The sequence below is a fragment of the Ruditapes philippinarum genome, unplaced genomic scaffold (assembly GCF_026571515.1).
Source record: "Ruditapes philippinarum isolate M1 unplaced genomic scaffold, ASM2657151v2 ctg1260_1_1_1_1, whole genome shotgun sequence".
Lineage (NCBI taxonomy): Eukaryota > Metazoa > Mollusca > Bivalvia > Venerida > Veneridae > Ruditapes > Ruditapes philippinarum.
Genome location: NW_026852938.1, coordinates 43,200 through 60,700, shown reverse-complemented (window position 1 = coordinate 60,700; position 17,501 = coordinate 43,200). Strand labels below are relative to the sequence as shown.

At 30.6% G+C, this 17,501-nt stretch overlaps 1 protein-coding gene across 1 annotated transcript; it reads right to left on the bottom strand.

The window, feature by feature from the left end:
- Positions 1–1,499: 1,499 nt before the first annotated feature.
- LOC132728759 (uncharacterized) lies at positions 1,500–9,610 on the bottom strand. Its single transcript, XM_060714432.1, has 7 exons — positions 9,471–9,610; positions 9,213–9,383; positions 8,524–8,652; positions 7,985–8,125; positions 5,562–5,681; positions 4,621–4,731; positions 1,500–1,711 (listed from the first exon to the last, which is right to left on the bottom strand). Exons 1-7 carry the CDS (start codon positions 9,517–9,519, stop codon positions 1,500–1,502), a joined length of 933 nt encoding a protein of 310 aa, XP_060570415.1. The 5' UTR covers positions 9,520–9,610.
- Between the last annotated feature and the right edge of the window lie 7,891 nt (positions 9,611–17,501).

Genomic DNA, 17,501 nt, shown 5'->3' with positions numbered 1-17,501 from the left:
GAAGCATTAATCACAATAAAATTACATGAAAATTGCAGACTCGGATTGATTGTGTCTATATATGAGGGATAATAAAAAGTAGGTTTATTCATTTGAAAATGTCACTTCATTTGGGTTGTCATAACACATTAGCATGCATGACAATGTGATTAATCGACATATCCTTATATCATTTGATGTTTAATTTTAATTATAGTTGCAAAATACAAGAGTGAAAACATGTACAGAAAACATCGCTGGCAAGCTGTTGGAATATTTTGTTTAAAATTTATACAATATGTCTGCCAACTCAAACATTTACAGGCTTGCAATATTTCAATATAACAAGTTTGTTTGTTTGTTTCATTTTACGCCTTTTTTCAACAGTATTTCAGTCATATAGGCGGGTAGTTTCCTAACCACCCTTCCTGGAGAGTTACACCAGTACTAGACTACCTTCCTCCGCGCTGAACTACCAAAGCATCTCCCTGGGATCGAACCTACGCCAGAGAGGTAACTGGATTAGAAGTCATCGACTCTAACCCCTCGACCACGGAGGCGGCAATAATATAACAAGTAAAGGGCAAGAGAACATCAAAGCTCTAAACATTTCAAACTAAAGTAACAACACATTTTAAACTACAATAACAACATCCATCTTGTATCTGATATATAAATTTTAATTAAGTAATCACTGCAAGTACTGATATATTGCTCCATTTTCGAAACATGCAGCTTATCAAAAATGATAAAAAATATTGCTGATAAAAACAGCAAATGGAAATTGAATTACTACATCTAAGTAATATCAAATTATTACCACGAGGAATCCATATATGTGCTTTTGCATAGGCAAGATTTGACCCTTGTGTGTGCATTCCTCCTCCAAATGTTCTTGGGATACATATAATAGCTCCAATGTTTGCTGCGCCTGGTTTCCAAATGCGAATTGTTGCATTAGTGTAAGCGTATGTAAGTCCTCCATAACTACATGGAAATGTTGTCGGGTATGTCGTGTATGCTAGTGCACCACTTCCGGTAAAGCGATACCCAACATTTGACCCATTTGTTGCTTCAGCCTACAATGTGCTTATGTTTCTACGATTTTATAAGTATAAAGTAAAGAAAAAATATTGTAGATAATCCATTGGTATGATTGAAATATAATTACATTTATTTCATTCTTCATTTTCATGAGTGTGGTGTGCCATTATTTATTAAATAAATTCATTAAAAATTGATGTTCTTTAGAATTGATAATGTGCTGCTAATGAATGAATTAATACTCAATAAGACTTTTGCTGCTGTTTTCAAATGAAAGTACGAGTATGTATATTAACATGATACAGTAGCAGTTGAAACATGTATGTGTTCCATACAATTTCTAATATTTCAATGAACTATAAAGTACAATACTGTACAAAAAACTTATTTATAGAGGATATTGAATCAGGCACTGAGAGAATGTTACCTGTTCATAATGTGCACTGATACACTGATAGAGACCGTAAATTTAACAACTACTTTACCCATAGATTCACAATGATATCCTCTGTTGTGGACAGATCTGGAATAGATTTGTCCTTATCGAAAGCTACACCAGGTGATACACCAAGCTGAATCGTCTCTTTTATGGTCGGCGTGAGGGAAGACGATCGCCATGCTAAAATCTCCAATTCACCCGATCTAAAATTGCCTGTTATTCTAGTACCGTCTTCGCCGTAGAAGACATCTGTAATTAAAAGAATATCGTGCCACTCTCTTTAATGAAGTCTAGTCTTTTATGCATATTCTATTATATTATCATTGCACTCTATAATACCTTGTTTGTTCACTTCGACGTTGTTGAGAATGCGTTATTTATTTCTAAATGTGTGTTTTAAATCATATCCAAAGAAGTCGAGAATATAATTATCTTATATAAATATTTATAAATATTTTGTTGTATATCACGAGAGTATACGGAGATGACTCCTATGGAATTGAGGGCGATATTTAACGTTTGAATACAAATGTTAATTTATTTACATAATTATACATCTACATAAAGCCACATAAGTCTGAATATAATTAACAAGAAATACTTAAAGCTGCACGCCTCCAGATAAGCCAAAATATTTCAAGACATTCAATCATTAGAAAAATGTATTACGATCTTAAGAAAAGTAAAAGATTCAATATTTAAATAATTATTTACATGTTAAGATCGAGTAATGGCTGATTTTGCAGTATCAATCACTATAATTCTACTGCGTTACTAACGCAGTAAGAAGTATTTATGTATGTTGTGACCTCTTTTTGGTAATTTACATGTATTGTAAGTGCTGTTTGCAATGTGTAAATTACTTTCTTTGTTCACTTCACAGTTATTTTTCTTTTAAATACATTTTCAAAATGTTCATGAAAATTAGCATGAATCCGCAGGCATGCTGCTTTAACCGTTTCTTTCAAAATTTAAATTGAGATTAAAAATTTAATGTTAATTAAATCGTCCTTTTGATATTGAAGAGGTTACAAAAACAATTACATCTATGAATAGGGGCAAAAGTTGCGATTATGACAGGAATGTAGCTGATTTTTTCATCGATTCTAATAGTTTTATCTCCCCATACCTTGTTTCTATTTTTAATAAAATTTATGATTCTGGTTTATACCCAGAAGCTTTGGTGTAAGGGTATAATTGTACCAATTCACAAAAAAGGCGATGTAACACAATCTAATTACCGAGGTATTACCCTTGTGAATGTTATAGGTAAATATTTTCTTTATTGGCTTAGAAATAGATTGAATAAATGGTGTGAGCAAAATCATGTATTAAATGAAACACAATTTGGTTTTAGAGATAATCATTCTACCGCTGACTGCATATTTTTACTCCATTCCATCATTCAAAAAGTATTGACTAATAAATCGAAATTGTATTGTGCATTCATTGACTATGAAAAAGCGTACGACACAGTTGTTAGAGATGCCTTATGGGTAAAGCTTTTAAAACAAGGTGTCAGCTGTAAAATGGTTAATATTGTTTAAGTCTATATATGCAAATGTTAAATCTTGTGTACAAGTGTCTGCTCTATGAATTTTTCAGAGTTTTTGACGTGTCTATAGGTTTAAAACAAGGGGAACCACTCTCGCCATTATTATTTATTTTTTTCGTTAACGACATTAATGAAATATTGATTTTAACATATATTCACTGAAAATATGACCTAAATCAGTTAAATATTGTATATGCTTACTTTTTCGCTGATGATATTGCTTTATTCACAACTAACCCTGGATCTTTGCAAGCTCAGTTAGATGTAACATTGTTGAATAATATTCTATTAAATGGGGCCTAAAATAAATGTGTTAATAAAACAAAGATATGTATTTTTGAGAAAGAAGGAACAAGTAAATAATTTTGTTTGGAAAATTATGAAGAAGAAATTGAGGTAGTAGATAATTTTACTTATCTTGGTGAAATTTACTTATACAGGAAACATGAAAAAGTCTGTTAAAGCATTGTCAGATCAAGCTCTTAAAGCCTATAATTCACTTTTGTCTCTTTTTGGATAAAGTAAATTTTGGTATCAAATGAAGCCTTGCACTTTTTGATTCTTTGGTTGTACCAATTATTCTCTATAGCTCTGAAGTATGGGGTATTTATGAATTTCCTGAAGTAGATAAAATACATATAAAATTTTGTAAACTGTTTTGGGTGTTAAACAACAAACTCCTAATTTAGCTGTTCTTTGGTGAACTGGTAGGTACCACTTTCGTTATTTGTAAAGAAAGAGCTATTAAATATTGGTTAAAAATAATGAAAAATAAGGATTTTCACCTATGTATAGATTTATTTTAGATCTTAGCAATGGAAATAATGTGAATTGCTAGGCCTATAAGATTAAACAACTGATTGACAATTTAGGCTACAGTAATGTTCTAGTGAATTTTAGGCAAGATGTAAATCTATTTTTCTGCTATGAAAACAACGTATTAGAGATCAGTTTATACAATCTTGGAATGAGACAAATATTGGAATATGTCTAAATTAGATTACAGATCAGAAAGTATAAAATGTGTTTTGGTTATGAAAGATATCTGAGCATTATAGAGAAATGATAAATTCGAAAATGTTTAACATGTTTCAGAATGTTTCTCACAACCTAGACATTTGAATTCGGAGATTTAGTGGCTTCACAAAGAGACCGAGCGAATCTGTAAAATGTGTAATACAAAAATGAATTGAACTCAGAGTATCACTTTTATTACTGTCCTGCATATGTTGATTTCTGAGAGCTAAAATATTTGGGTAACTTGTTTCATAGCCCAATGTAAATAAATTTGTTAATATTATGTCTTGGTAGTAGTAAATGGTAAGCTGTGATAAAACTCGCAAAATACATATCTGAGGCTTTCCCAGTTAAGGGAAGATAATGTCTAGAAACGGAAGCTGCTTCTTATACTTTGAAAAATGTACTGTTTGTTTATATGTTTATATGCTTATCTGTAAACATGTATGTTTGTATCATGTCTTGCCATATTCGAAACTGTATTTGTTAAATTGGCCATAGGTATGTTAAATATGCCGATTTGCCAAATAAAAACTGAAACTGTTAATTTCATTTTGCAAAAACCATTTTACATGTGTCTACTTACAGCCATATTCAGAAGAATCTGTCCATATCCGAAACCTCTCAAAGTCAAATCCGTAAGTAACATATCCATTTCTTTTAATTGGATTATTTTCGTATACCATCATTCCAGATCCTTGAGATATAAATATAAGTCCCACTATTAGTTCACAAAATAATTGGAAGAGCGATTTTTCTGAATTTAGTCATATGGAACTAGAACTAGGAAAATGCCCCCAAAATTTGCTTTGTTATGACGGTATTGAGATAAGAAATTATGTTATTTTGATATGTGGAATGTATTACTTCATTTTAAAAAGATATCTAAAATGAAGCTATTGAACGAATAAACATTGAAAAAGCAAAATAACACGGTTTTGTGTTATATTGATATAAAGGTACATGAGCTATGTTTATGACAATAATCTGCACTTCTACATCTATCGACCGAAGTATTTTCATGTACATAGCGCGAACGGCACACATCCAAAAGGAAACCAGTTACAAAGGCCAATTACTCTAAATGTTTGCAATAAAGTTATGATTCTTTGTCACTACTCATTTTTCCTTTATGACATGGATCTGTATGTGTCTGAAACCATCGACGTTAGTCTCTGAATAATGTTCTAAACAATAAATTAAGCAATTTTAGGACAATGACAAAAAAAGGATGAAAAACAAATGTATGGTTCTTAGACACTGCACTTTCCCCCAATGTATGAAGTTAAATGTTGGTACCTCCCGTAATTTGTAAATTATGCTCGTATTGACAAGTCAATGCCAATATGTAATATTACATGTCTATTTTGGAGGGTATGCAATTATAAGACGTACATTTTGTAATAGTTAAAGTAATGAATAGGGCATAATTCGTATTGCAATTACAGCGTTATGTAACGGGAACTTTTAAAACAACATTACCAGATTGAGATAATCAAAATTAGTTACAGTAGGCCTGATACTCACCAACAGCATCAGAAATAAATCCATGAAATTCTGAATTAACATCAAGCAACTTGGTTCTTACAATAACCATACTGGGATATTCTTTCAGACCGTGGTATTTCTCATAGAAGCAGTCTGTACCTAACATTATGTATAACATAAAATTAAAGTTGTGTTAGATAGGAGATGTATATATTGCATATCTTAAATAATACATCAGTTAGAATAAAAAATATTGACTTTGAAACTTAGGACTCAGTCTTATAAGATAAAGAAAGATTAATCATACAAACATGCTATTGTAATACTGTGTTCCTAGAAAAGTTTTCGCGCGTTTTAAGTTAGCGCTTTTCGCGGTAGGCATGATTCCGCGAACTTTTATAGCCTCGAATATGTCACTCTCAACAAATCAGCAAATATTTCTAGCATCAACCAAACAAAATATTAACGTGCAGAATTCTTATTATAATCTACTGACATAAAAACATAGAAACACAGGTACTATAGAAATGTGTAAATCACTTTCACAATCATGTTTTATAACATTTCGGATGCAGCAATGTGTACACATCGACAAGTGACACAAGAACTCACACGTCACACAAATACATACACTCACATAACTTGCGGATGCATACGGATGTTTAATATGCAATGACAAAATTACAAAACCAATAATGCACATAACAAAAAGACCCTACAAAAATTGTCAATTATTGGTAATTCTCATGTTTATTGATGGTATTCGCTAGTCACGGCGTATACAAAATCATTAACAGTTTGCGTACATTGGATCACATGGATTTTACTTGCTTGGATTAGGTTATATCCTTTGTTAAAAGTACAAGCTACATTGATAAACAGCTGTTATGTTGTTATAATGAAAGCGATGTACAGTCCGATACTGTTAAAGTAGCACGAGATAATCGTTATAAAAAAGCTACTTTTAAGTAATACACTTGTTCTTATGTATAGATTTTAAGGCCAATGCTGAATTGCATTAATTGCTGAATCATTAATGTGACATTCATAAATGGAAAAAAGGCTATACTGCATGCGCATATACAATGGTGGAGACCGGGAATATTTTATTGTAATAGTTTTTTCATGTTTTGGACATCAAACACATGTAGGATTATACCGTAGCCTCCAAAAACTGTAATTTAGGCCGTAGCGCTTAATATTTGCGGAATTCGCGATTACTATATATCCGCGAAGGTTTGTCTTCGCGAAAATGCCGACATTGTGAAAAACGCGAAATATTGTATCCGCAAACATTTCTAGGAAAACAGTATTATGTAAAAAGACAAATTTACAACATCGAGACATTGTGTGTTTTTCCTATCGAGGTAGAATGTCATAGTTGGGGACGAAAAATAAGTACCAACAGAAGATTGACAAATAATAAGGTCCCTTCTTTTGGTCATCTTTTTATATATAATAAGCAGTATAGTACATTGTACATATAAATTTGTATAAAGTTACAATGTTTTTGTTTAGTTTATACAAATTTATTTAAGTTCAATTGTGTTGGAAGCTATAAACTTATTGAGACACTCTCGAATCCGTTCCTGGAACCAACCAGTACTAAGCAATGAATGTAAAGTTTCTTCCTCAAGGAAACATCAGCTTGCCCCTGACAGGGTTTGAACCCACGCGGTCAGCAATCCTTAGATAACTAGTCCGACGCGATAACCACTTGGCCACGCCGCCATGCTTTTGACACAAGCTAATCTTATAGGTTTATTTGAGAGGAAAATTCATTACTTTATTTGCAAAATAAAATCATATCAGAATTGTGCATTTAAGTTCGGAGTAATAATAACTTAAAAGGATATCGAATACTAATTACTAGATTCACGACGATAAAATTGATTAGTTATCGTAGCACATTTACGCTTCGTCGTGTTTTGTCTTTTCGCCATGACATTGCCGTTCATCCTGTGTGAATATCGAGGCAAAGATCAAACACACGAGTAATGAGTTAAATTAAATAGAAAGAAAAAGCTTATGAAAAAATAATGTTTTAAATAATATAAACATTTTATGTACAAATATGTATTATTATGTTATCGCATGGTGTTAGCTGCTATTTATGTTTTCATGCGCTTGTACAATCATGCGTTGATGTAACAATGCAACAAAATCGAAAAGTAAATTTTCGACAATGCTTAAATCCGAAAAATGCTAAAAAATAAACATGCAGTACATAAAGAGACGACTAACGTGGCACATTAATTATCTAATAGTGTTTCCCTCTTTTTGTCGTCTACTCGCATTTTCGCCACGAAAGGTAAAAATGTTCGAGTGCCGATCTACTGCGTTCTTGCATTGTGTTGCAGGAGACCAGAAATAAGACATGGCGTAAATCAGCCGTCATAATTTGTAAATAATCTCATTGCAAAATTAATGATTACATCTCAATATCTAAAACCAATATTTACCTTTTTCACAGGCTGCATGTATTTTTATATTTTTCATTTGAAAGTCCGGGACAGGCATTGAAGACGTTTTCCATGCTCTCACTCTTACATAACAATCAAATGAGTCGTCATTGTTTGGGCCTTCCCAATAATTTGAATTTTCTAGATTATTGTAAGCAAAAGAAGAACAGATAAAACGTATACAAAAAATGTAAAAACATGGAAGACAATGATATATTCAGTTACTTTTTGTTCACTTTGAAGTCTTAGTCGTTCACATATGAAGATATTTGAACTTTTTCTTCTCAAGACTCAAAACACAATATTTGACATATTTCTTATTAGATTTCTGTTAACATTCTTCTGTCACAAGACTATTTAAGGCCTATGCTAGAATTAATGGACATAAAACTTGTGATATTTGAATATGGTGTGATTGGAAACATTTTTAGCGAAAACAAGAGGCTCTTGGACATCGCTATCATTCTGATATGTGCCTATATTTTACCTTAGTATCCACTTGTAAGTCAAAAATTAACTACAATATTTTTCTTAATTACCGGTATATATTGTCCTTCCTTGATAATGATTGTTTTTGCTCTGTGCTGAAATCGTAACCATCTTTTCGTTATATAAATAAACAATACCGGATCTTGGTTCAATCTCGTCATCATCACGTGGAACAATTCCTAAGAAATAAATTGTTTTGATTATCTAAATCTATTGAATTTATTTAGCGTTTCACCCTTAAAAACATAAATTTCCTTGCTAGATTGTTCTAGAAAAAAAGTCCGAACTGCGTCTAAAATGCTTTCTGATATAAAAACATTGATGGAAGACATTTTGATAAAGTGAAACACTCTTAAAAATAACAAAAACACTGCAACATTAATAATGTAATACATTAAAAAATATCAAATAATACTTTAATAATACTTTATAATAAAAACAATGTGTTTGTGACAATGTATAATATAATTCTATATGTTTGGTATGCAGCAGTGCCTCAACAAACACATACAGTAAACATTTTTTTCTCCGAATATGTACTTGTTACTTTAATATACATTTCATTTTATTCATAACGGTTCGAGATAATGCATGTGGTATTGCACACTATTGGTGTGTCAGAATCTCTTTAAAATTAAAAATCTATATGAAAATTCTAACCTGCTGCTCCAAACCTGAATAAAAAAATAAAAAAAACTATATCAGAAGGAAAGAAATAATAATTGTTAATTGTACTCACCAATAGCAGGGAATATGAAGCCAGGATTGTTACTGGAGATACTGCGGACTTGAACTTGAACCAGATCAGGAACTTCACCAAGATGATGGAACACATCTATCCGTTCACGACCCGGAATGGACTGGAGATAAAACCATTGGCTCACAAAGTCAGGACTTTTGAACGGTCTCGCTAAAAGAGAAAATGCAGATCACGACTGATATCGTTACGATTATTTTAGTTACTTTTCTTTCTTACACGATAATAATTAAAACTTACCATTTACATAGAACAGTAAATGTAATGCCACGAAAATAATCTTTGCCATCTTTATGTTTTCTCTTAATTGAAGACAAAGCACTAAAGCTTTACATGTTTATTTTATGCTTGGCGTACGAGTTTTAAAAAGAAATAACGTTTAATTTTGACTTATATTCTTAATCTCATTTTGAAAGTCTGACACCGGTAATATATTGTTATGGAAAATTTATTATAGATACTTATACGAGTATTATTATAAACAGACTCAATACACTTTTACCCTGTTTAAGAATTTTTTAATACTTAACATTTATTTACACAATGTTATATAAGGAATATTTATAATGTATTACACTTGTATACTGATTTATTCATTATAGGGTACTTAAGTATCAAAGTCGGTGGTTTGATACAATTTATGATATTTTTAAGTTATGGCACTCTAGTAGTTTGGACCACTTAACAATGAATTGATATATAGAGGAAATATCTATTTTAAAGTTGTAAAGTGGCAATAAACTCAGTGGCTGAGTGTTTTGTTGGCCACATGTTTTGACACAATAAATGTTTATTTCGACAATTAATTTCTTTATGAATTTATTGCTTTAAAAACGCTTTTGTTGGTAAGATAGAAGGCATTGCATGCAATTTTGAAAAAAAGATCATAAAGACTATGTCCATCATAATTGCTATAAATCCAAGTACAAAATAATTTTTTATCCAACCGTGCGATTACAGTGGTGACATTGGCTCAAGACAAGATGTTGACATAATTTATGCAGCCAATACATACAAAAGGGACAAAGTTATCACATCATATTTAATGGCGCACTAGTCAATAATTGTTTTATTTTATAAATAGGCTATGAGAACAGAAAGTACAACCTTATACATGTACAACTTTAAGCGCGGGAAAAAAGACGCACGTGTCAGGCGTGCAACAACTTTACGAACGCTGCGCAAACAAAAGTAATTGAAGTTTATACTCATCATTGTGGTATTACCTTTAACTTCGAGAAATATGTCATAAGGAACAAAAACGAAACAATCATTTTTTAATAAGCAGGCGTAATTAACAGTCGACGATATATAGTCATTAAATATGAGTCTCAATTTATTTTTAGACTGGGAAAATTCAATTAAGCCAGTTAATATGATACTTCACCCAGTGAATATGATTCTATAAAAAAAAAGTTCTGTTGACTACTGTTTTGACCAATGAGATTGCAGCTATATTTAGATCATATAATTATGTTTTATAAGTGTTTGTCATACCATCAAAAGGTTTTGATAAGGTGAAACAGTCTCCTAAGAGAATGAAAAGCAAGCAAAGAAAACAAGTTGAAAAGACTTATTTTGAATTAGTCTGACCATAAGCGCTATGGAAAAGATGGAATATCTTTCCTCTACTTTGCAAATGAATACAAAGGCTTCAATCTACATATATAACGCTATTTATTAGATGAAGAGATGATGAGCATTCATAATGAATGCTGTAATTAAGCTGCATTAAGTTTTAGAAAGTTAAAACCTTAACATTGTTTTATGGTTGATATGATATGGGCATTTGAATCATATAGACTAAGTATATCAAAGAGATGTATGGCAAAATCGTAGAAGAAAGGTACAATATATAAGAACGCCAAAGACATTGGCCATTTAAGCTTGAAACTTGAGTGTACGATTGAAATTGAAAAGAAACTCTAAAATTGTTAATTTCTTAGTAACATTATTTCATTTCCTTTAATGGTTCATTTATGTCGTATTTGTCAATGTAAAAAATCTAATTGTAAGATGAATGACTCTTGCAACCTAAGCAATGTAAATGGTATATGCGATTATCAATTTCATTTGAATATATTTATCTGTCTGTCTGTCTTATTCAGATTTGTGAATAGTACCACAGATACGTACGCTTAAAATAAGCCAAACATTTTACCATCTCATTTTTTTCCAAAATATTTATATTCCAAATTTGTCACGATTTTTGATATACGTTGTGCAAAACTCGACGCATTTTAAAATGAGACTGAAAAATGAGAAGAATTTTATTAGACTTATTGTTCCTTTTTAATTCTCAGTTGATCTGATCATAATAGTAATAATTGACTATAGAGCTATTTTTGGATAGGATATATAGTGCGATTTCAGCCATAAGTATTACTTTATTTACGTAAACTATAAATAGCAAATATAGGCGGAAAATACTCTAACACGAATAGGACCAGTTCTTTAAGACGATATACTGTGTTCGACCTTATATTTTTCCATTATACCTAGGAACGCAGATCTTGAAAATACCATTTATTGGAGAGGTCACCAGACCTCTCCACAGTGTTCAGACTGATTGCTGGCGGCATTAATTTTTGCGTATCTGATTGTAGTGAACGAATCTTATTTAAAGCGTAAAATCATTAGAAGCAGTCTACAAAAATTGTTTTGCGCATGCTCCGTTTCAAAATACGACTTAATTTAAACGAAAAATCGGAAAATATCATTTACGTTACTAAGCGCTACGTGGATGTTTCATACCGTTTTAATCTTTTAAATTGTATAAATCGATTACCGTATTGTTTTCTGAATAGCGTTTCACTATTTCATGTTCCGGTAAATAGTAACAGTACAGTGAACATAACAGGTGCAATATCACCATTCCGAGTGAACAGTGTACCGATATTTTGCTGCTCCTTTTGAACCGGTATAACTAAATAACGCAACTGAGATCTTTGGCGCAAATGGCACAAATTTTTCTCAAGATTTTCGTGAAATTTTGTGATTGGAGGTTTGTAGCTTTATATACTGTTTATTGTAACCAAATGATTTACACATTTTTCACGTAAATTTGGGACATTAAATTGTTTGATTAACAAACTTTATGCCCGTTTTGGAAAATGTAGAGGAAATGTTTCCATATACTTACCAAAACATTAACCAAAAAAATGTGCTAAGAAACTTTCATTTTGATACTACTTTTAATATATATACACGTGTATATCATTTATTTTAAATTTAGTTTGATGACATAACATAAATTGTTCCCTTTTAGAAAAAGTATCCCTAATGCACCAAGAAAAAATTCCATTGCTCCGGCATATAATCGTTCAAAACATTTAAAGATGTTTTCGGTAGTTTTTTGTGCGCATCGTGATGCGCTTCCAAGAAAGATAATCACGGAAAATTACTCTTCAAAAAGAAGGTCAAGTTGAATAGTACTCGGATAAGTGTTTAAATTTCGGCTATAAGCAAATAATGAGTAAATAAAACAGAATAGATTTTTCTAAATGTTCAGAAGGAGATCGGTTCAAAAGAATAAGAGGTCGTTTAGACAATATAAGATAAAATATTTCTCCTAGCATTAGTACGATAGCATTGATGATGATTCGGCGCGCGTTACCCCACCCACTTGTGGTATAGTGGCGAAAGTGCGTCGCCACTTGATTACTGGCAGACAACTGGGCAAAGAAGTTTAAAATGATATATTTAAAAAGTGTTGAATAAAAAACAAAAATAATATCTAAGAAATGTTCCGAATTTCATTATTTTCTTTGTAAATTTCTAAATACTTGCTTACTGTTCGTATGCAAGTCGAGTGAAAAAATAATATGGCCCTATATAGCCTGTTTTAAAAACAAATTCAGTACCATTTACTTAATATAACATCAAAAGAAAAAGAAATTTTTATTACAACATGTTTTTGTTGTATATCTGACAATACATTTAGTATAACACTGATATTTCTTAAGAAAGCGTGGTAATTTGAACAGTTGACATATTCGGTAAGCATGGAAACTGCCCGTTTACAAAAAAAACTAACATGTCGACATATATTTTTATTTCTATTTTTTAACCCACCATAAAATTTTACTTGATATATCAAAAATGTAGAAAATTCTGTGAAAGAAATTTCTTGATAGCTTTAATTTTTTACAGAATTAATGTTTATTTTATCATGTTTTGTTTAGTTAAAAAGCATGAACAATTCTTTTTTAAAGAAATATGTTCCAATTATCGTTTGTTTTATACAGAGCCCTAAAATAAAGCAAGCTTTGCATAAAATTATGTTTATTGTGTGTGTAAAAAGCTGTCTTATACATTTTTATAACATAGTTTGGCTATTTTGACAATTTTGAGATATACGGTTACCATGGAAACTGCCATTTTTCAAAAAATCCAACACGTCAACATTTTTTTATTTTTATTTTTGAATTCGTCATTAAATTTTACACAACATACAAAAAAATTAGAAAATCCTATGAAAGAAATTTTTCAATATCTTTAATTATTCATAAAATTCATGTTTATTTTTCTCATTTTTTGTGCGGTAAAGGAACATGGAAAACTCATTTTTTTAAGAAATATGTTCAGATTATCATTTGTTTCATACAGAATCATTAGATAAGGTTATTGTTGCATAAAACAATGCTTGTTGTGTGTATTAAGCTATCTTATACATTTTCTATTTGTTATAACATAGTTTGGCTATTTTGACAGTTTTGAGATATACGGTTACCATGGAAACTGCCATTTTTCAAGAAATCCAACACGTCAACATATATTTTTCTTTCTTTTTTTGAATTCGCCATTAAATTTTACTTATCATACATAAAATTTAGAAAATTCTATGAAAGGATTAAATTTTCATAAAACTGTAGAAAATGTCTTTAAAAAATGAAGTGTAAAACAAACTTTCATTATGATACCATATTCAATATATATAATGAATTTTATTTTGTTAAATAATTGTAATTTATAACCATTCATTGTGTCTTTTATGCAAAATAACCCCAAATATTTTCGAATTAAATAAATCTTCTACAGCAGCAAAAAGACGTCTCGCATGCTTCTTTTTAAAGAAGCAAATTTGTATTTGAAATCCGATCATGCATGTAAATACTATAAACAGGACACCGTTTCATACTGTATTTAAGATTATATGACGATTTTAAAATCTGCCTTGATCTTAAATCTAGGGGCGTAGGGTCTGAACTCAAAATATCGTCTACTTTGGGCGATTTATTCATCAGATTTATAATGAAATCCCATGATGCATGCACACATTTAGTCAGTCCGCTAGATTGTGCCTATTTACGCATATTATGTCTGCACCAGAGTACATGCGCGGTGTTTTTGTTATATGCCTTGTGACGGTCGAATGAGGAAATAATACTGTTTCGCTTGGGTTCTTGTTTCTTCCGCTACAGTATTGTTCTGATCCAACATACATGAATAATTAATTAATCTGCCAGTGTTTAAAACTAACTTGTATTCTTGCCTGTGACTATTTAAAAAAGGAGTGTAATCCAGTTCGTACACTATTATGTCTTATAGTTTCTGCGTATTGGTTTGCATCGTCTTTAACTACATAAACTGATAACAATCGCAGTGTACAAATAGACTCACTTTATAAATAACTGCAAGCCTATATTAATCAAATTGTTTCATTCGCGAGCATAAGTACTTTTCACTCCGATTGCTATAAATTTGTAAGTGTATTTTGAACAAATAAAATTCAACACACACCAAATAGCAAAAATAAATTTACTATGCATTATACTTTGAACAAAAGTTAATAAAGGCAAAATATTTGCTCAAAAGAATAACAAAGTATGGAGATACAAAACAGCATGTTATTTCTTTACACTAAAAATTGTTGAAAATGAAACATTATACATTTATATGATTTGCATAAAATAAACAAATTCACATTTAGTTTAAATCGTTAAATATGTTTAACAATTTTTATATACTACAAATACATGTACCTTTTATTCAAAAATCAGTTTGGGTAATGATTGTAATTTTCACACTTGCATAGTATGTATCGTTTCGGCATATTTAACACTACAACACTTCGAAGGCAGATATTGATAGCTTTTAAATAATAACAAGTTTTGTTGGTTATATATGTTTAATATAAATTTACAAAACATAATTAATAAATAAAAGACAAAACCATGAAAAATGTATAATTAAGTCAGGAACAAAATGATCTTCGTAAATCCTTCACATGAATACGCATAATACAATGATTGCGAGATGTTGGTTTTCAAATAATCAACCTATCTATGGGACTTTTAGGGAGTCAGATTAGATAGTTCCTTAAATTATTGGTTTAATAACAGAAAAAAATGATTTGCGGCCTAACATGATGGAAGAAATTTTGTTTGTTTGATTTGGTTTTATGTCACACACACGAAGTAAAGGTCATATGGCAACGTCCCAGCTTTATTGGTGGAGGAAGACCTCAGGATGAAAACATAATAATCCAGTTTTTACCACAGAACTAAAACGACTTTGAATGTGCATGATAGATAAATACTTTTATGAATCAGTTTAATGGTCAGACAATGGTGTACAAGATGGTCTTGCGTCAATTGATGTAGAAAATCCTTTATCAAATAACTTAAATTAAATGACTCCTCACGGAGATTTTGTATAATACGTTCTTTTCTCAAAATATGAATAAAAAGAAACAAGGTTGTGGACAATTCAATAAAAAAATATTTATTAAGTAAGGTCAATGTCATTCAAGGATTAGGTCAAATTTAATTTGTTATAATTGTTATAATTTGTTAATAAACTATATTAATAACTAAAATTTCTTACGACAAATTTCGTCAAAATTAAGAAAACAATTAATGATTGGATCTTTAAACGCCTAAAACAAATCTTAAAAATTGAATGACAGACAAAATTCTCTTTCTAAAAAAATATACGGCTCTTTCACGGGTCAAAACTAGGACTAGCCATCAGTTCACTTTAAGAAAGGAATCAAACTCTACGGGTGGTGCAATTTCCATGAAAGAGTGATCAAACGGCTACTGTGCAGATATTTAAGTGTTGATGCACACAAACACACACGGCGGACGGACGGGAAAGGTTCACGAAACCTTACGTTGACCATAAAATGATCAGGTAAAGTGAAATAAAGTAAACATGTAACTAAGAACAACCCAAAAAAAATCATCATTATAACATTTTAAAACATAACTAGAATAATAGTAAGCATACTGCGTCACATAAATGATCAATTTGAACTACACTATGTGTTTATATTACAATTTAAGTATTTTTTAGTTTTCAAACTTTTGACTGCATAATGCATTTAACCTAAACAATCTTAAAAGAGTACATTTGTAATACATATGCTTTACACTTTTTCATTCTTTTTCCGATTTCGCTCAATATAATATATATTGTGTGACATTGTTAAGGTTCAATATTACTGAACTTAAGCTAAAATTTATGGGAAAACAACTTGATAACAAATCTCTCTGCTCTCTCCGTCTGATTTCAAGTCTTGATGTTCAAGTGTATTGTTTGAAAAGTACGGAATAAACAACATAACCTTACATTTGAAATATTAACAAAAGACAATTAGGGTTTCTTCGTATGTTGAAGCAGAGTTTTACCAATAATGTTTAAAAGCAAACGTCAACGATCACCAAAAATGTCAATACAAACTCTCTTAAGTAATATGGTTTTAAGATAATCACAACTTGCACTTGCACACATTTTTTTTCTTCTAAATTTCTAAATAAATTCTGCTGAATACAAACCATGGCTACACATCTGTTTAAATTAACAAGCAAATATGTCATATAAAATCGTAACGCAACATAATGCCAAATTCAAAGTTTTATTAAATCCAAATTGAATTATTTACGTCGTTATGATACTTCAGTGCTGCTTCAAACCTATAACGAAAAAAATAAAACTAATTCATATATCGCCGTCTATTATCATATTGCTACAATTTTATTTACTATATGTAAGATATATGCTTTATGCAAAATCGGTAAGACAAAAGATAATAATTTTTGCATTTGTTCATTTTATCAAACAAAGGGAAAAGGCTTTTTAATTAACAAAGATATACATACGGATGATTTTTTTTCTAGTAGATGGCAACTTTCTCTCTGTAAACATAAATATAATAAAATAACCATGGTATTATCATTCCGACAGCAGAAATATATATGCGAAAACGAGAACAAGCCTAAAGCATAAAATTTGAATTTTGTACATAGACCAACTGGAGAAAATAAA